We start from the raw sequence: 21,719 nt of genomic DNA, 5'->3' as shown, positions 1-21,719 counted from the left end.
CATGGTTATCCGTTCCCACTTCCATTTAGGTATATCGGGCTGTTGTAGTAGTCCTGAGGGTTTCTGATATTCTACCTTGACCTTGGCGCAAGTCAAACACTTGCCCACGAAAGTAGCAATCTCTGCTTTCATGTTTGGCCACCAATATAACTTCTTGAGATCCAGATACATTTATCTGAACCTGGGTGGATGGAGTATCTAGTCTTGTGTGCTTCGTTCATGATGACGTCTCGGAAACCACCGAACTTCGGTGTCCAGATTCGGTTCATGAGGTAACGAACTCCGTCGTCTTTGACTTCTAGGTTTTTATCCATTCCTCTTAATGCCTCACCCGTCACATTTTCCGGTTTCAAGGCCTCCAGCTGATCCTCCTTGATTTGTGTGGACAGGTGTGAATGGATTGTCATCGTTAATGACTTTACTCGGCGACCCGAATATTCCTTTCTGCTTAGGGCCTCAGCCACCACAATTGCCTTGCCCGGATGATAGCGAATCTCGCACTCGTAGTCGTTCAGCAGTTCAACCCATCTTCTCTGCCACATGTTGAGCTCTTTTTTAATGAGAATGTGCTGAAGGCTTTTGTGATCGGTAAAGACAATACACTTCGTTCCGTAAAGGTAGTGCCTCCAGATCTTTTGGGCGAATACTACTGCTCCTACTTCGAGGTCGTGTGTGGCGTAGTTGACCTCGTGCGTTTTTAATTGCCTCGATGCGTAGGCAATGACCTTTCATCGCTGCATTAACACACACCCAAGCCCCTGGTTTGATGTGTCGTGGTAGACTACAAAATCTTCAGTCCCTTCTGGGAGAGACAAGATCGGTGTGCTGCACAGGGCTCGTTTCAACGTTTGGAATGCAGTTTCTTGCTTATCATCCCACTTAAGCATCACACCTTTTTGAGTCAAGGTGGTGAGCGGTTTAGCGATCTTGGAGAAGTTTTGGATGAACCTTCGGTAATATCCAGCAAGCCCTAAGAATTGTCGGATTTCCGTCGGCGTTGTAGGTGCTGACCAGTTTTCGATCGCCTTGATTTTTGAGGGATCCACATGAATCCCTTTCTCGCTAACCACATGGCCAAGAAATCCCACTTCTCGGAGCCAAAATTCTCACTTTGAAAGTTTAGCATAAAGCTTCTCAGTTCTTAGAGTCTCCAATACTAGTCGCAGATGCTGGCTGTGCTCTTCTTCACTTCGTGAATAGACCAAGATGTCGTCGATGAATACAATTACGAATTTGTCTAAGAAGGGTCGACACACTCGGTTCATTAGGTCCATGAACACCGCAGGTGCGTTTGTTAGTCCGAAGGGCATCACCACAAATTCGTAATGGCCGTAGCGCGTTCTGAAAGCTGTTTTGGGAATATCATCCTCTTGTACTCGAAGTTGATGGTAACCCGACCTCAAGTCGATTTTTGAAAAGTAACTTGCTCCTTGTAGTTGGTCGAAGAGGTCGTCGATTCGGGGTAGGGGATATCGATTATTGATGGTAAGTTTGTTTAACTCCCGATAGTCGATGCACATGCGAAAGGATCCATCCTTCTTCTTCACAAAGAGAACTGGTGCTCCCCAAGGTAAAAAGCTCGGTCTGATAAACCCCTTACTCAGCAGCTCATTCAGTTGACTGGACAGTTCTTGCATTTCCGCCGGTGCGAGACGGTATGGAGCTTTGGCTACGGGGGTAGCTCCTGGGACCAAATCGATTCGGAATTCGACTTGTCGTGCAAGTGGTACACCTGGAAGGTCTTCTGGGAACACGTCGGGAATATTACACACCTCCGGAATGTCTTTGATGTCCTTCGCTTCTTGTTTCTAATCTATCACGTGGGCTAAGAAGGCGTGGTATTCCTTTCGGAGATACTTTTGAGCCTTGACGCAAGAAATGATTTGTAGATTTGTACTGGGTTTATCGCCGTAGATAAAAAGGGTTTCGCCATTTGGCAGATTAAGGCGGACGGCCCTTTCGTAACATAAAATGTCAGCACAATTAGAACTTAACCAATCCATGCCAATGATGATATCGAAACTTTTTATTGTGACCGGAATTAGGTCAATTTTGAACGAATGGTTGTCTAGAGTGAGGGTACACCTTGCGTAAATATCATTAGTGCGCTCTGCCTTCCCGTTTGCCATTTCTATGACGTATGAATCTTTTAGTGACTGGGGATTTTGTTTAAGTAAATGTTTGTATTGGTGGCTCACGAAACTCCTCTCTGCCCCACTATCGAAAAGTATGCATGCATAAGAGTTATTAAGGAGGAACGTACCAGTAACCATCGTGGGGTCCTTGACTGCTTCTCCGTGCCCTATAGCTAGGACTCTTCCTACACCCCCAGCATTGGCGTTTCGTGCCTTTGGGCAGTCTCGTTTGAAGTGCCCCGTTTCCCCACAGCCATAGCAGGATCGACTTGCTCCGGTGTTAGTGACTTGAGTGATGGGTTGGGCTGGCGCTTTATAGAATCGAGCAGTATGCCCCTTCTTGTTGCAGTTGTTGCAGTGCCTTTCCCGACAAGCACCGGTGTGGTGGAAGTTGCACTTGTTGCACTTGGGAAGGGTTCCTGCATATTGCTTCGGTGGTGTTGGAGTGATAGGAGTAATGGCAGCACGGACAACAACTGTCTGTTGCTTTTTGGCGGAGTCTGGTACTGACTGCTTCTTTTTGTTGTTCCAGAATTTTCTTTTATTACTCCCCCCTTAGCTTGATCATGGGTGGTAGTAACAGTACCGTGGCTGGCCCTATGGTCGACAAGTTGTTGTGCCAATTCCTTGGCACTGTCAAAAGTAGTGGGTTTCGAGGCCAACACACTATCTTGAATCTGGGATGATAGCCCCAGAGGTATCGTTCCACCTTCTTCTCTTCTGGAGTGACCATTGCTGGACAAATGAGTGCTAGGTCATTAAATCGGGCAGTATAAGTTTCAAGGTCTGTGCCCGACATCTTGAGGTTCCAGAGTTCTTCTTCAAGTTTTTGCACTTCGCCCCTCGGGCAATACTCCTTTAGCATCAAAGCTTTCAAGTCCTCCCAGCTTATAGAGTTAGCCACTGCAGGAGTAAGTGACTTAACTCGACCATTCCACCAAGTGAGAGCTCTACCGGTGAAAGTAAATCCCGCATACTTGACTTTGCTCATTTCGGGACAAGCACAGATTTTGAAAACTGCTTCAGTCCGCTCGAACCATTGCATTAGTGTGACAACTCCCCCGCTTCCATTGAAATAATCGGGTTTGCCATTCGTGAAGTCTTTGTAAGAACACTCTTTTGTACGCCCCGTACTGTCCCCGTGGTTAGAGTGCGTAGCACCAGATCCAGAACCACCAGCACCGTTTGTACCTATCTGCGACATTGCGGCCGCCACGGCTTCTGTTACCGCAGCCTGGAACATCACAGAATCAAACTGTGGAGGTGGTGGCGGAGGAGGTGGTGCTGCACTGCCGGAAGGTCTGGGTCTTTTCCTTGGTGGCATAGTTCTGTCAAAAGTTTTAAAGGCGAAAAGTCGGTGAGTTTTCAATAGTAAGGACGAGTCGGGTGCTATTTGAGTTACATTATCAGTATTATATCCCAACTTTATTGTATTTGCAAGCATTTCATAAATAAAGTCTATACTATAAACTTAGGAATTTAATAATAGTGTCTCAACCGAACACTCGTGTTCTGCTCTGTGCCTGATTCATTCCTAAAATTTACTCAACGTATGCCAGTTGCATGTAATTAAGTTTAGATAAACCGTTAAACCTAATGAGTCTGTCCTAAGTCCACAACCAAACAAGGAACAGGACCCAAGGCGGATCATCATTTCTAAGTCGATCATCGCTTAATTACACATAACTTCGAGGTACACCTTAAAAAAATTTAGAGTTATCATTTGCAAATCGTTTGTGTTATCAAGTTATGAGATCCAATGCCAAACATCCAATAAAATGCAAACCAACTTCATTGATGTAAATTTGGTACGTAATGCTTAGGAAAATTAGTCCTCATAGGGGGTCTACATTACATCAATTCAGAAAAAAAAAAGTTTTAACAGCATATCGACCCCTCGAATAGTGTAATCACTTAGACGTAGGGTCGAACCTACTTGCAAGAAAAAGTAGCACCAACGCATACTCGAAATCCTAGTTTTTATAACAAAATGTGAGCAGTGCAAGCACTACTCGAGGCGGGTGGCATCTGGTCCATGGTGGCCTTGAGATGAGGTTGAGGCTCCCTGAAGCTCCGTAATCCGGCGTTCGGCCGCGATCACTCTCTCCTCAAGAGTTGAGTGCCTCACCTGGTACTCCCTTACCTCCGCTCGAGCGGCGTTAAGGTCCTCGATAAGTTGGTCCACGGGATAGAAGTCCCTTTCCAACTCCCTGATGCGTGTCTTGGTGGCTTCCGTAACAGCGTTGAGATTCCGAACTTAATCTGCCATTTCCCTATTCTGGTTCCCCAGATTCGTGATATGCTGGACCATGACGGGGAGGGCTCTGTCAGCCGGTCCCCTGTGGCTGAGGTCGTAGTAACCCCGTTGATCGCCATATGGTGATCGTTGGCGTTGTTGTCGGCTCCACCTCTCGATCACTGTTGCCCAACGAGGCTCATGCCCGTTGTAGCCGAAACGGTTCGCAGGCACCCTGGCGATGTAAGGAGGGTTGATTACTTCCTCCTCTGGTTCCTCTTCTTCTTCTTCCTCTTCGGGTTCTTCTTCTTCGTCCTCCATTTCTTCTTCCTCCTCGGGTTCTTCTTCCTTGACCTCTTCGGGGTCTTCCTCAGGATCCTCCTTGATCATTTCCTCGGGTTCTGCCTCGAGCCATCCAGCGTTTCCCTCATTAGGGAAGTAAGGGTCTCTAGGTAGATGGAATCCCGCCATGTCGTCTGTACGAGAATAGGGGTGTAAGAGATATGAAATGAATCTAAAATGTTGAGTTATAAAGTTACAAAATACTCCTATAGTATTTTTAAATGTTATGTTTGGTTTTTTTTAGCGCATTCATTATAGGGTGATGTTAGGTTGTTAGATTTGTTGTCCACTACGACTATCCCCCAATATATGCAAGTCACTTCTCGGACAGATATAGTTGATCAGGCTATATCCATCCCAGACTTGACCACATATCCCAAGGCATACTCGTAACGTACAACTCCTCCTCTTTTACTTTATGTTTTTCCTAGTTATGACACTATGCGAGCATGTATGCATGTACTTATACTTTTAACAAGAAACCGTTTATTTTCTCAAAGTACAGTCATTTGAAAATGTTTAATCAGAGACTTTTAGTCCCAAATGTGTTTATAGTTTGTATATCTTATGTGGTTCGATATACCTAGTTGTGACAACCCGGAACTTTTATCATGTACAATTGATCTTTATATCAATATTAAACTCGATTTTATCACCATTTTACACCATTTAAGGGTTCGATAAAGCGTTCTAAACCTCGTACAGTCAAAGTTTAGGTCCTAGGTCGAGTAACACCAAGTCATAGTACAACATTCGGGCCATACACCCTCTCGGGAGGAGTGTACGGCCGTACACATGGGTGTGCGGCCGCACACCCACCCTCCAACCGTACACCCACCTCCATATATAGGAGGAGACCCCTTCATTCACTCTTTTTCCATTTTGGCTGCACCCTACTTTCTCTCACTACTTTCTCTCTCTAAAAACTTCATCCAAGAACACTCTAAGGGCCTCAAAAACGTGAATTACTCCATCCTTCAGCTTGTTATACTGGTAAGACACCTTGATCTAAGCTTAAAACTCTTCATGTTCTTCGTGTTCTTCATCACTTGAAGGTGTACGGCCGCACACCTTCATAAGGTGGTCGTACACACCTTAAAGACTCTCCAAAGTGAGAGTTTGGCCTTCATTTGCTAGTTGGACTTGGTATTGGCTTTGAAACACCCGAAAATCGACATTTTGAGCATGAATGAAGAGTGTACGTCCGCACACCCCTATGTACGACCGCACACGCCCTCTGTACGGCCGCACACTCCGGTGTGCAACCGTACACGCATGCTGACCGCACACCCTGGCCGCACACACACTCTTTTGGCCGTACACCTCCCTCGTTTGATCATATAAGGTCCCGACAAGCATTTCCAAGTCTTTAGGTTGGTTTTCCCGTCATGTTTAGTCATGAAACACCCTAATTCTATGAAACACCCTAATTCTAACACACATATGTGTTACCATATGTTAAATAGGATCCACTTGCGTACGAAACACCAGTTGACACTCAGCATCCACACCAATCATACGCTCGGATCCTACGTCAAACTGTGAGTTCATACCCCTACGCTTTTTCAAAGTTTTTCATGTTTTCAGGGGGGAATACAAGCAAATGTACAAGGAAACTTGTACTCAAAATGTATTATTTTGTTTAAGATAATTATACTTTCAGCATGTTTTTAACACGGAAAACAGTTTTACCAAATCAACTCGTAGAAACAGATTTTCAAAACTAGAACAATGAACTGGTGAATCATATAGTAATATGTATTATTTTATAAAGGATTCATGCAAATCATAAACAGGATTTTTAGTATTATTACTTGTAAATTTGTTAGGCTAAGTTTGAGACACGTCCTTGGTAACACTCCACCGGATTCGCGAGTGTAGGACTACCCCTTGTAACCAGAATCTCTTGTAGGGAGAGCGTGACTATTGTGTATAGATCTATACGGGACTGACTATCCCGCACCTTCGCTGCCAGCTACAGCGGGACCGTTAGGTTCAGGGGTGACAAAGTCATAAAACGATACTGGCCCCGTTACGTGCCATATCCAGTCTAAGTACGGTTATGACACTCACAACCTAGATAGCGGAAATTTACTTTTGTAATAATGAAACGAGTGAAATAACCTCAAAGTAATAACCGAATTGATTACTAGAGGGTGTTAAAAATACCCTTAGGACTTAATTCACCACTTATTTATTAGTTTTATTTATGTAATAAGGCTAATACACTTCACAGGGAACAAACAGGGGTTTTCAAGAAAACTACGTCTAACGATACAAGTATGGTAGATACTTGTACACCTCAGACAAGAACAGATAACCAACTATCAACTTTTAAGGAAAATATAGGATTTTCCTGGGATAACTCGACCTTACATAAACATGTTGTTAAACAAATAACTAATGGATAATCAAACATCTTTCAAAAGAAAATATAGGATTTTCTTGAGGAACACTTTTCAAAAGGATCAAAGAACATTTCCTACTAAAAACTAAAACGCTTATGAACTCACCAGCTTTATGCTGATATTATTTCAAAACTACTTGTATTCTCAGGGTATTAGTAGACAGGTACTTTCAGTAGTTCGGAGAAGTTGGAGCGTTAAAGTGACATCTTTACTATTGTACTTTTGCTATGTATTAAACTATGTAATAAACAATGTAAACCTTTTTCACATATGTATTCAATGTCTGGTTGTGTTTACTATGCTTCCTATGATACAATTATTGTGATACTACGTATGACGTCCTCCGCCCCAGAACGTTTCCGCCGTTACGGTTTTGGGGTGTGACAGATTGGTATCAGAGCTATTGTTTATAGTGAACTAAGTATACCAAACCTTAAATGGTATACAACTATAAACATTAAGGGGCCTAAGTGCTCTAAACTAAAAGTATACTTTCAAAAATATAAGTATTTTTATAACAAAGTATACAAGTATACCCGAGTACCAGAATCCGTGTCATAAGTAGAACAAAATAAAAGTATTTGGATGTTGGGCATCGCGGTTAAACCTGGGCAGTTATGTAATCATGTCTAGGGTCAATATAGCCTGATCAACTATATTCATTCGAGACATGACCAACATGTGCCTGGGAGTGACTGTGTTGTTGCAGCAAGCCTAAAACTTACCTAGATACCAGAAAAGTTATAGAACCAAACATGAAGATTAAAATACTATAGGAGTATTTTAGGAGGTTATAACGACCAAACTAGAAACTTACCCAATGATCCATTCCTCAAGGATCAATCATGTAGCTATAATACATTGGAAGTATTATTAGATTCGATGCCTATTAACTATCCATTACCATTACCTCACATAGATAGCATGGCTGGATTCCATCTTCCTGGTGACCCGTACTTTCCCAACCAAGGAGATGGCGGATGGATTGAGCCAGAGCCAGAAGGAAACCATGAAATTCATTTGGACGATGGCTTTGTCGAACCATTTCCTGAAGAGACTGACTCGGAACCCGAAGTCGAGAACCTACCCCAAGTGACCCCAATACCAAATCCTAACCCTCAAGTTGGATTCCAAGGTCCAACGCCCATGTGGGTCGGAAGCTTGAATAGGTGGAGCCATGAGCAAGGCCAACCCCTCCCATACAACGGTAACCACAACTTCTACAATCTGGATGGAGGAGATCCTGCAGACAGGGCCCTTCAAATCCCGATACGCCGAGTGGCTCGCAATGTGGAGCTAGGTGTGGCAACCCTTCAGCGAACTATGGAACTGGAGGCAGACTCGGATGCCAACACAAACCACATTTGTAATCTTGAAGTTGCTCACGGGAGAACTATGAGGGACAATGAAGCTCTACAGCGAGAGTTAGCTACAACCCGAGCCGAGGTCATAGAGCTCTGAGCCCGCCAGTCAGAGTATGAAGGACGCCTGCTTGACGTGGAGCGACAGCTGGCCGAATTAGGGTTTCACTTAAGGAGTGCCCGTCGCCAATAGAGGAACACTCTACTCGTTCTTCCTTTCTGGTCTAAGGAATAACTTTCATGTTTATGTTCTGAGTAGCCCTTTCCCGTAAACATCTCTGTCTTCCATCTTGCCGAAATTTTCTCTTTGATATTAGGACTTAGACCTATTGTTAGGTCCCGAGTTCCGAAATATGTAATCTCAGTTTCAGTTATGATGACAACAATCGTATTTCAGTTAAAGCATGTATCATAGGATGTGCTCTTACCTTAGACGATCATTCCTTTTCCCCATCGATTTCATATCAGTATCCATGAAAAGCTTCAATGTCCTAATCGGCATAGGACGAATGAGCCTCACATCGTGCCAATGCCCTTTGCTTCGAGAAAGCGATTTGTCTCAATCGTCCCTCTGACGGAGTCCTCACTGGTTTCAGTGATAAGATCGTTTGAACCTTCGTATCATTTCCCACGTCAAAGCCTAGGAGCATCTACGAAAGGAATGTTATGCATTCCTGGCTCGTGTTGTCGATGAGACGCAAAAAGTTAAAGACCTCGAGAGCATTTCCGAAGTCCGCAACTTTCCCGATGTCTTCCCCAAAGACATTCCAGGGATTTCTCCCGAGCGTCAAGTTGAATCCCATATCGACTTGTTCCCCGGAACTATCCTTATAGCTAAATCTCCATATCGTCCAGAGCCGACGAGAATGTGAGAGTTATCCAACCAGCGCAATGAGCTAAACAACAGGGAGTTCGTAAGTTTATCGTATGTAAACTTTATTGCATTCAAATCGTTTTCTATTCTTACTAGGACCATATCATGGGTATGTGGGTCGAATAAATGAGAGTCAGATAGAAAAAGCGGGAAATCCCATTGCATAGATAAATATTTAGGATTCATCCAAAGGCAACCGTTGTTGCTCACAAACTTCTTCTCTTGACATGTAGCAGATCATGCCTCCGAAGAAACATAACCAACCCACCAGTAAGACATCAGCCCTCCAAATGGACTCGGTCACGTTTCAAGTTGCTGTCACAGCAGCCGTAGCAGCCACCTTAGCTGTTCTTAACACTAACAACCTAAATGGGAATGGGAACGACTTCCACACTTCAAGCTGTAACAACACACCAGGAAATCAACAAGGGCTTGTCCAAGAGAACATTCCAACTCCCAAACCTAAGAGCGCCAAATGGAAATTTTGGTCCGAGAGGAAGAACAAGTCGTCTCAGAAACTTGCCAAGAAACGACAACTCGAGATAACTTCTACAACCGCCACATCCGCCCAACCAGTGCCAACACCAACGCGGAAATATGTTGGAAAACTTCCAAGTTGCGAGAAATGCAACTTCCACCACGTAGGAAAGTGCCGCGAACTTCGATGTGAGAACTGCAATAGGCGAGGACACACCACGCGATGCTGCAGGGCACCTGCACAGTCAAACACCTCGATTCCTGGCATACAGATGGGCCAGGTTTGCTACAATTGTGGTGAACCCGGACATTACAAAAGAAATTGTCCAAGGATTAAGGATGGCCAGGAAACTTGTTCCGTATAGACCCCAACTCAACACATCACTTCCACTACCGATGCTAGCATAGTTCAAGTATGCGGTGCATGTGGCGAAAGGGGACATTTCAAAAGAGACTGCCCAACAGAAAAGAACAATGAAGAAACAGGAGGAGTCTAACCTCAGGGGATGAGGAAAACATCAATGAAAACCGCGGTGTTTTGGTACGTTTCCGAAAACCCCAATAATTGCTCATAATCGTGATTATTTCCTCGTCCAAATGGAATCACGATGTTCTTATAAGATTTAAAAGCTCTAATGAGTAAATTATGATAGCTTAGTGAATACTTTAGGTTCAGTTGTAGTTATACCTGGTTTGTGTACACCAAACAATCATAGGGAAATCTAGTAAGAACCATTTCATGAAAGTTCATAGCTTCAAAACATCAGAACCCTCGTGTTAGTAGTACCTGTTAACTTCGAGTCAAACACAGAAAACACCATAGACATTCACCCAGGGGCATCAATGTTCTAACAAAGCGATCCTTCCAAACCAACTTAACGTGCGATTCTACGACGACATCCTGTTTAGTCCGACTGAGTCTATGTTATACCAAACCCTTTTGTCTTAAATCATGTTATCGCAAAACTCTCGTCACTCGTAACGACAAATTAGATGCGAACTTCAAAAAAAAATCATCAGTCTTCGAAAAACCCGAAAGTATTCATACGAAGGGTACCACCCACAAGAACATGGACAAAGTAAGAGGGTTATCCGGACAATTGGAAATACGTCGTGGGACACTCAACTACTCTTAGTTGAACCTTCTCGCAACGAACGACGACCTATCCAGCATCAAGGCTGCGCCGTTCGAAGCCCCCTGTGGTCGTAAGTGCAGATCCCCTCTGTGATGGGCTGAGGTGGGCGACACGCAGCTAGCCAAGGGGCAAGTCCCTGACAGCACTCTCACTGGCCCAGAAATCATCCGCGAAACCACCGAAAAGATCGTACAAATCCGAGGACGACTGAAAGCCTCACGAGATAGACAAAAGAGCTACGCCGATAAACGACGAAAACCCTTGGAGTTTCAGGTTGGAGATCGTGTTCTGTTGAAGGTCTCACCCTGGAATGGCATGATACGCTTCGGAAAGCGTGGAAAGCTAAATCCAAGATACATAGGACCATTCGAGATCCTCGCTAGGATCGGTCCCGTAGCCTACAAACTTCGTTTACTGCAAGAACTTAGCAACATTCATCCTGTCTTTCACGTTTCGAATCTTAAGAAATGTGTATCCGACGAAACCCTTACGATTCCTCTTGACAAGATTGAGATCAACGAGAACCTGAACTTCGTAGAAGAACCAGTCGAAATCATGGATAGAGAGATCAAACGAACAAAACAAAGTCGCATCCTGATAGTGAAGGTTCGCTGGAATGCCAAGCGGGGACCTGAATTTACTTGGGAGCGCAAAGATCAGATGAAATAGAAGCACCCACATCTCTTTTCTATTCCATGATTTGTATTCTATGTTCAAATTTCGGGACGAAATTCCCTCTAACGGGGGGATGATGTGATAACCCGGAACTTTTATCATGTACAATTGATCTTTATATCAATATTAAACTCGATTTTATCACCATTTTACACCATTTAAGGGTTCGATAAAGCGTTCTAAACCTCGTACAGTCAAAGTTTAGGTCCTAGGTCGAGTAACACCAAGTCATAGTACAACATTCGGGCCATACACCCTCTCGGGAGGAGTGTACGGCCGTACACATGGGTGTGCGGCCGCACACCCACCCTTCAACCGTACACCCACCTCCATATATAGGAGGAGACCCCTTCATTCACTCTTTTTCCATTTTGGCTGCACCCTACTTTCTCTCACTACTTTCTCTCTCTAAAAACTTCATCCAAGAACACTCTAAGGGCCTCAAAAACGTGAATTACTCCATCCTTCAGCTTGTTATACTGGTAAGACACCTTGATCTAAGCTTAAAACTCTTCATGTTCTTCGTGTTCTTCATCACTTGAAGGTGTACGGCCGCACACCTTCATAAGGTGGTCGTACACACCTTAAAGACTCTCCAAAGTGAGAGTTTGGCCTTCATTTGCTAGTTGGACTTGGTATTGGCTTTGAAACACCCGAAAATCGACATTTTGAGCATGAATGAAGAGTGTACGTCCGCACACCCCTATGTACGACCGCACACGCCCTCTGTACGGCCGCACACTCCGGTGTGCAACCGTACACGCATGCTGACCGCACACCCTGGCCGCACACACACTCTTTTGGCCGTACACCTCCCTCGTTTGATCATATAAGGTCCCGACAAGCATTTCCAAGTCTTTAGGTTGGTTTTCCCGTCATGTTTAGTCATGAAACACCCTAATTCTATGAAACACCCTAATTCTAACACACATATGTGTTACCATATGTTAAATAGGATCCACTTGCGTACGAAACACCAGTTGACACTCAGCATCCACACCAATCATACGCTCGGATCCTACGTCAAACTGTGAGTTCATACCCCTACGCTTTTTCAAAGTTTTTCATGTTTTCAGGGGGGAATACAAGCAAATGTACAAGGAAACTTGTACTCAAAATGTATTATTTTGTTTAAGATAATTATACTTTCAGCATGTTTTTAACACGGAAAACAGTTTTACCAAATCAACTCGTAGAAACAGATTTTCAAAACTAGAACAATGAACTGGTGAATCATATAGTAATATGTATTATTTTATAAAGGATTCATGCAAATCATAAACAGGATTTTCAGTATTATTACTTGTAAATTTGTTAGGCTAAGTTTGAGACACGTCCTTGGTAACACTCCACCGGATTCGCGAGTGTAGGACTACCCCTTGTAACCAGAATCTCTTGTAGGGAGAGCGTGACTATTGTGTATAGATCTATACGGGACTGACTATCCCGCACCTTCGCTGCCAGCTACAGCGGGACCGTTAGGTTCAGGGGTGACAAAGTCATAAAAAGATACTGGCCCCGTTACGTGCCATATCCAGTCTAAGTACGGTTATGACACTCACAACCTAGATAGCGGAAATTTACTTTTGTAATAATGAAACGAGTGAAATAACCTTAAAGTAATAACCGAATTGATTACTAGAGGGTGTTAAAAATACCCTTAGGACTTAATTCACCACTTATTTATTAGTTTTATTTATGTAATAAGGCTAATACACTTCACAGGGAACAAACAGGGGTTTTCAAGAAAACTACGTCTAACGATACAAGTATGGTAGATACTTGTACACCTCAGACAAGAATAGATAACCAACTATCAACTTTTAAGGAAAATATAGGATTTTCCTGGGATAACTCGACCTTACATAAACAGGCTGTTAAACAAATAACTAATGGATAATCAAACATCTTTCATAAGAAAATATAGGATTTTCTTGAGGAACACTTTTCAAAAGGATCAAAGAACATTTCCTACTAAAAACTAAAACGCTTATGAACTCACCAGCTTTATGCTGATATTATTTCAAAACTGCTTGTATTCTCAGGGTATTAGTAGACAGGTACTTTCAGGAGTTCGGAGAAGTTGGAGCGTTAAAGTCACATCTTTACTATTGTACTTTTGCTATGTACTAAACTACGTAATAAACAATGTAAACCTTTTTCACATATGTATTCAATGTCTGGTTGTGTTTACTATGCTTGCTATGATACAATTGTTGTGATACTACGTATGACGTCCCCCGCCCCAGAACATTTCCGCCGTTCCGGTTTTGGGGTGTGACACTAGTTCACTATAAACATTGCTCTGATACCAATCTGTCACACCCCAAACCTTGGATGGCGGAAACGCCCGGGGGTGGAGGACTTCATGTATAGTATCATAACAACGAATATAATAGTGCTCAAAGTATAGACAACCAACATAAATATAACTGAAAAAGTTACATCATAGTATATGTTTACATGTTTCTGAATCAATTACATTATGTTGACAAAAATACAACGTTTGACGCCTTAGCGTTCCATCCTCAAAAGTAGCCGATTACCTGTTTACTGATTTCCTGAGAATACAAGTAGTTTTGAAAAAGTGTCAACAATTAAGTTGGTGAGTTCATAAGCTTTTGAAGGTGATGTTAAAATCCTTTTCTTTGTAAAAGTGATGTTTGTTCAAGAAAAATCCAATATTTCTCTTATAAAATGCATTGTAGTCTTAAAAGTCAAGACCGAAATGTACAAGTATTTTTCCATACTTAAAGTAATTTATGCAAGTTTAAATCGACATAAACTCGTTTAATTTTTGAAGTAAAACCCGTAAATCTTATGTTTTGTTATTACCTCATGTGAGTTATTATAACCATACTATGACTCAGACGGCCTCGTAATACGACGTTCTTCAGGCGTCGCAAGTTAAATGACACTTGTCACCCCAGACCTGCCGGTCTAGCTGTTGCATGCAGCTCAGGTGTGGGTTTGTCAGACCCAATATAGATCTATACACAATTATCACGCTCTCCCTAGAAGAGACTCTGGTTACAATTTACAGGACTTTTGGCTTTGTTACTTTGAAGGTAACATGAAGCGAATGTCTCACAAATTTATTCATTAACAGATTTACGTGAACTGAACTGAAAACCCCTTGGTAATGAGTTTGACTGGTTAATGAAACATAAACTATACCTATTATAGTTTAATATAATTGTTTGTAATGCGTATGAAACATAAGCTATACTTACCATAGTTTATCATAAGTGTTTGTAATGTAAAAGAACATTTTTCTATGTAAGTCGAATGTATAGCAAAAACATAACTACGTTTATCATGCATTGTCTTGTACTATTGGTAATGATGGAGGATTCTTACAAATTAGTGAGTATTTTCTGTTATATAATTATACCACAACAAGAAATACATGTGAAATATGAAATCCTCAACGATTAACACTTTGCTCAACATGTTACAAAGTGTAATGAAAGTTATAAGCTGTTGATTTGTTTTTAACATTTCTGCACTGCCTTAGAAAAATCACAGAAAAATCATACGAAGTCGAAAACTAAATCCGTAAACTCTGAGAGTTTAGAAAATGTGTCTAGTTTGTCCATAATTTTTATTATGATTTTTTAAAGTCTCTAACTGGTGTGAAAACGTTCGTATTCACTGACTGGTCCGAATTCGTAGCTACAGTGATAGGCAGTTTTGTAAAAATCACCATAAATAGTAGAAAAATCATATGGACATGTGCAAGTAGTAATTTTAAAGGTATAAACCTGAACTATTTACACCTAATAAAGTTTTGAAAACTAAAAAGTTTAAGATGTCTATAACAGTTCGTGAATGAACATTAACTATTCTGTTGAAAGCTGATGTTTGAGTTTAGTTAAGTTGTTGGTGTTTTTACTTGTATTCCCCCCCTCCCCCCCCCCTAAAACTTGAACAAAGCATGAAAATGTGGGGGTATGAACTCACCTTGTGGGGTTTCAGTGAATGGATGATGAAGAAAAGATGTGTTTAACTCAAGAACACTTTAGATGATGCTTGAAGATTCGAAGATCTAACACAAATATGATGATGTTTGTGTAAGATATCCATGATTCAAGTAGAAAGAAAGAGAAATAATAATGTGGGGAGTGATATTACTTACTAGGAGTAGATGAAGAACTTGTGATCAGCCTTGAATTTTCGAGATTAGAGAGGGATAGTGAGAGAGAATGAGTTTTTGCTTCTTGGTGAAGGGTGAGTGAAATAGGAGGAGAGATAAGGATTTCCAGCTTTTGTGCAAGAGTATGGCTGGGAAAATGGTGGGAAAAAGGACGATGGACATGACCAGGTAAGGTGGAGTGACTAAAGTTGGTCATGGAGTGGGTATGTGAGGTTGCTTGTGTCCTTGCCCAAAGGATAAGTCAACACTCCACCTAAATATCCCACCCACTATTCTTGGAAGATTTTTATAATCAAAACGTGATTAAATTGTGAAATATGGGGTCTTATATGATGAAATATAAGTTTGGGTGAAAATCCCGCGTTAAAATCATGAAAAACGGGCATAAAACGAAGTCGTGGTCGAAAACCGGGTGAAAGATGGAAATCTGTGAAATTTCGGATTTGGAGCCGAGGGTTCGGTCTTCAGGGGTTGAGAACCAAAGGTGGTTTCGGTTGTGGGTAAGAGCCGAGCAATCTCGCAGGCGAGAGGGAAACGAGCGAAGGCGAAGGCAGGGAGCGAGAAGGTCAGGTTCGGTCCTCCGAGGTTCGGGTTCGGCTCCTCCAGCAGTTCGGTCCTCAGCAGTTCGGTTCCAAGAGGCTTCGCCCCTTAAGGGAAGGTTTCGGTTCCTTAAGGCTATTTTACCAATAATTTCCCCGTTTTAAGTGGTTTTTGACCAAGTTAAGTGTCGGGATGCCCCAAATGACTATAAAAAGTTCAAAGAGATTTAGAGAGAGATTTGGGAGAGATTGAGATTGATAAAGAGAGATTGAAAGAGACTTTGTTTGTGACCTTTTTGAGTGTTTAGCTTCGCAACTCAAGGTTCGTAAACCCCGTTAAGCCATGTTTAAGGGTCTTACACACCCTCGAAGGGTATGCAATAGTGTTTTATCGTTTTGTTACCTCACTTACCCCGATTAGGGTTTAAGGATTTAAATCATACGAACATTACAAGTGGTAACTTCTTATTAAAATAGCGAGTTGTACAGTAGCTAACATATTGCAAACCCTAATATACTAGGGTTAGTTGAGTTGACCGGTTTGACTTGTTGACTTTATTTGACTTTGACTTGACTAGAATTTGACGGTTGTGACAACGGGCGCTACAATTGGTTGTCGAACGGTTTACCTTTATTGGTAATTTTGTATTAGTAGCATGCGGTCGATAAAACATTGAAATTGTTGCTACCACTTTTGTGCATATTTTTAAGATTGTCAAATATACCGTTAAATTTCATGCAAGTCGTTCGTAGGCCATTCCATTTTGAATTGACCGAATCGTATGTCCGCTCCGTTTCCCTTCCTAATAGTGCATGAAAGTGTTCTAGAACACGATTCCAAAAACTTTGATCCGATTGCGCGTTCCCGCTGTCACTATCGTGTGATATGAAAATCCAAGCTTTCGCTAAAGCTTCATCCTCGTCTTTGGTCCATTACGCAGTTCTTTTTTTTTTTTGCTCTTTTCCTTTTTTTTGTCTTCTTTGAGTTGGTTATTGTGTTTCTTGGACGCGTTCGTCGTCGTCGTTGTCGAGGTTTATAGGTTGGGATTGAGATAATGAGACTTGAGATGGTTGTGAAGGTTGTGCGTGAAATTGTTGAGGTTAAGAAGATTTGGGTTGAAATTGTTGAGAATATTGTTGAAAGGATTGGAATTGGGGTTGATTGAATTCTTGTGGTCATTGTTGTTAGTAGTAGTTTGGGTGGTATGAAAGATCGGTAAATAGAGGTTGTTGTTGGATTGTGGATGATATCAATTGCATGTAACTAAGATTTGCATATGAATCATTTGGAGTATTTGAGGTGTTTGGAGTGGGTGAGTTATTTTGATTTGGATCCATAGGTTGAAGAAAAAATGATAAAATATAAAAAAATTATGTGTTTTTGTAGTGCGAAATGTTTAGAAAATAGGTGATACTTATAGTTGTAGTATATGTTTTTAAAATTGAAAAAGAAATAGTTTTCTTTTGTGCCCATCTTACAAAACAAACGGTCAAAAAAACGACCGTTATTGCCTTCCTTCTTCCTGATTCATCCGTCTTGGCCCATCTTTGCAACCACTTCACAGCCAAACCACCGAACACCGGACGATGTTTACGTGTAACTTGGTTGTCCAGCTCAGTTCGCACGTGTCCTTTTCAGTCCCACTTCGAATAGCCTTAGATAAACCATCCTTTTCAGTCCCACTCCGAATAGCCTTAGATAAACCATCTTGGGTTATTTGCTTTTATTTCTTTAAACCTCAAATCATTAAATAAAATAATATTTGTTTATATTTTAATACTATATATTTTATTATTTAAAAATTTCAAATTAATTTTTTATTTACAATTTTCAATGTTAAATTTTCAATTTTTAATATTATAATTTATTAACATAATATATCAAAAATATATAAATATCTTTAATGTTTTTTATGTGTATTTTATAATTAAAAAATCACGTTTGCATTTTCGAATATCATTGATAATACAAGATTAAAGCTAATTTTTCACATTTATGCTGGTGTTGACGTTGGGTTTGAGTTTATGTATTTTTATTTTTATTTTTTCCCGGATAGAAGAAAACCTTTTTTGGGTTAAAAAAAAAGCCATGCATTGGTTTACTTTGTAGATGAAAATGTGGATATTTAAAAAAATAACAAAATGTTTTTTTATATATATAAAATGGTGGACTGGTTAATGGTCTAAAATTAGCAAAATGTTATATCTATACTTATAAAACATATTATATAATAAAATTATAAAAAAATAGATAAAATAAAAGTATGTTAAAAACAATTAAATAAAATATGAAAGAAAAAGTACTCATGATAAAAAATAATTCAATAAGTCTTGTCAAGAAAAGAAAGATATTGTAAAATTTTAGGTAAAAGAAATGAGACCCAATAAAAAATAGTCAAATTTAGAATGAATTGTATGCGTAGAAAAAAATTATAGAACCATTTTAGTTATATTTTTGTCATTCAAAACCATTTTAGGTTCCGACATGGCCTATATTAATTATATTCATAACTATTTTATGATCTATTTTTTAGAAAGTTTTATAAGACCAGTCCTATAAGATTATTATACCGTTTTTAATGAACATTTGAATGAAAACACATCATTATATTTTTATTTTAATAAAAACAAATTAGCATAAAATTAACGTAAAAGTAATTAAAGCAAAATCAAACGTATTTTTAATGGACAAAAATAGTGGTTTTTCCCTTTTAAATTTTAAACAATCAAAATATTACGTTGTGGGTCTTTTTTCAGTTGTGCGACTTCAACGGTCGTAAGCTTTCTCCCTTCTATGAAATGATTCAGCGGTTGATGAATCGTTTACTTCTTCTTTACCAAATTGCCTAACAAGCAAATTCCTTCTACATCTGTTTATCGATATTGTCTTCAAATCAATCAAAAGTTGTGAATGGACTCCAGAAATAGAGTGATCAATGCAGAGCACAAGTTCTCAGCGACCAAATTGTTCAATTACAGTAAAGGAGACACTGAAGAGCATATGAACAAAGCATTACTCGAGGGAGCTCTTAGCTATTCCCCTTCAAGTACGTTGTCCGTCATAACTTTGTGATTCTAAGTCATTTGATTGCAAGTTTTTTCGGAATTTTAAGATTCTAAATTCAATTAGGGTTCTCCTTTTCAGAATTCGATTTTAAGTTTAGCGTATTCAGTTTAACGGACATGTTAATTGATGTTTTTGAGTAGTGGCTTTGGTTACTTGTACTTTAGAGTTTATGAAACATTAGATGTTTTATTGCTATTAATCATTTCCCACTGTCATAGAACTCCGTAATCAGTTTGATTTAAAAAAGTGATGGTGAACGAATGGTTATTTGTTTATGTCAATAATATGCCAAATGGATCGGATCGGTTGGTTATCTTTAGCTTTATGTTGTTTATGTCGACATTTTTCATTCAAATTCATGATTGCTTCTTGTTTATTGGTGTACATTTTATACCTACAGATAGTACATCAAGAACTACTGAGATTGAAAGCCTTTGTTACTTGAATGAAGCCGAAAATCCCCAGAAGGTTATACGAGACTTATATGTCCCCAATCCCCCTCTTCACTAGCACAAATAACTTTTTGTCCATTGTTGTTTTTTTATTGTGGTTAAAATGTTACCTTTGTCTTCTAGTTGCAGGAAACACCATTTAAGTCAAGAGGTTTCATAGATACCTTTAAGAAGCTGAAAATGGAACCAGGGAAACAAAAACAAAGGTAAGAGTGTTAGAGTTAGAGTTTCTTATGATTGGAAAGACTAGCTATCACACTTAAAACCCTTCATATAGAGTTTCCTTCTGTCAAACCTTCTTATGCTTAATTTCTCTTATATCTGTAGGGATACAGGTTTAACATGTAAGAGTGTTAGACCTCCACCTCGTAAGAAGCACAAGCTTGAAGAAGCAAAAACAAGACAGGTTGGTCCTTATTTTCTTTACACCTGAAATATGACAATTTATATTTTAGTATAGTATACATCGTCTAAGTTTTCTTCTTTTTCTTTTCATGCAGAATCATCAATGGAAAACAAATCTAACAATCCCCAAGATACCCTGTTTACAGACATTGCTGAGGCCACGACATCTGAAGATTAGTAATTCCAAAGAACAGCTGGAGAAAGCTCGGAAATTCAAGGCCAGACCTTTAAACAAGAAGGTATAAAACATTAAACCTTAAACTTTTATAATTAACTTTAACATATATACTTAAAATTCCTGTAGATACTTGAAAGTAAAGGGGAATTGGGGCTATTATGTAACAAAAAACGACAAGTCACTATACCTCAAGAATTTCATTTTGCAATTGATGAAAGAATTCCACCACGAAGAACAGTCAATGATGCTCAACTGTTTAACAAGGTCTGTGAGGAGGAAGCATATATGTTGTTATTCTCTTTTCTTTATGTAACCAAAAGATCATTGTTGTGTTCTTTTAACAGATTACATTGTGCTTAAAATCCCACAACAAGAAACTAATCCCAAGAAACACAATATCACGTCCCTTTCATTTCCAAACAGAGGAAAGAGGGGCACAAAAAGAAAGCAAATTTGTGGTCAAAATCCTACACAAGCAAATAGAAGAAGGGTGATGTTGCATCATTAAGTTTTATTTTCTTTTAAAGTATTAAAAGATGTTACACTTTTATTCATTTTCACCAAACCATGATTTTTGAAAAAATAGGTCATCCAATGTGGTCACAATATCCAAATCATCAACATTTAGTGATCTTGTGATGAAGGAAAGACGAAGAAAGTTGCAGCATCAAACATGAGTTAATTACAAAAGAAAGAACTAGTGTGTAAACAAGATTTTATTCAATACTAGTGAGCTCATACAAGTCAACACCAAAGGTTTAGTGGTCATTTTTTTGTATATCATACAATTAGAAGGTTGCTAGATGTGCAAGCAAGTTATTGCAAGTAAGGAAAGTTTAAAAAGGAAATTAAAGACTAAAAAATGGATTAAAAAAGCCAAAAGGTAAACTAAAATGAATGAAAAATGGATTAAATACGATAATCTAGATTGTTATGACATTCTTATCATATCATAGCATATAAGTCAATATAGACAAAATATGTATTGGGAAATTTAAAGTAAGTTATTAGAATGTATATATGTAGGTTATATGGAAAAAAGTTGTGGGAGAGTAGTTATGTAGGAGTAGCACACCCTCGTATTTCGCTACAGAAAGTTTTTGTATGTACAATTAACAAAAAATAATTTACTATAGAATTTGTACAAACAGAAAATCTTAAGGGAAAAAAAATACACAAAAACACAACCATTTATCTATCAGCATTTAAAAAAACCATTTTATTTTTTTATATGCAATAAAACCCTTACATTTTCAATTACCTTTCAGATTTACCCAT

General features: G+C 39.8%; 1 protein-coding gene across 1 annotated transcript; it reads left to right on the top strand.

The window, feature by feature from the left end:
* Window positions 1–19,110: 19,110 nt before the first annotated feature.
* Window positions 19,111–21,291, top strand: LOC145162423 (uncharacterized). The gene is made up of 8 exons (XM_079081570.1): window positions 19,111–19,386; window positions 19,807–19,874; window positions 19,982–20,064; window positions 20,186–20,264; window positions 20,359–20,502; window positions 20,568–20,705; window positions 20,786–20,931; window positions 21,028–21,291. Exons 1-8 carry the CDS (start codon window positions 19,251–19,253, stop codon window positions 21,116–21,118), a joined length of 885 nt encoding a protein of 294 aa, XP_078937696.1. The 5' UTR covers window positions 19,111–19,250; the 3' UTR covers window positions 21,119–21,291.
* Window positions 21,292–21,719: the final 428 nt, after the last annotated feature.

This window comes from Lactuca virosa, chromosome 3 (assembly GCF_052849685.1).
Source record: "Lactuca virosa cultivar CGN04683 chromosome 3, Lactuca_virosa_CGN04683_v6, whole genome shotgun sequence".
NCBI lineage: Eukaryota > Viridiplantae > Streptophyta > Magnoliopsida > Asterales > Asteraceae > Lactuca > Lactuca virosa.
Note: the sequence above shows the minus strand (reverse complement) of the source record. Positions and strands in the feature narration are given on the sequence as shown.

Coding starts and splice junctions, on each gene's coding strand:
- LOC145162423 (XM_079081570.1), top strand. CDS start 19,251: ATGGACTCCAGAAATAGAGTGATCAATGCAGAGCACAAGTTCTCAGCG. Junction 20,065..20,185: donor CCAGGGAAACAAAAACAAAG/GTAAGAGTGTTA, acceptor TTATATCTGTAG/GGATACAGGTTTAACATGTA. Junction 20,265..20,358: donor AAGAAGCAAAAACAAGACAG/GTTGGTCCTTAT, acceptor CTTTTCATGCAG/AATCATCAATGGAAAACAAA.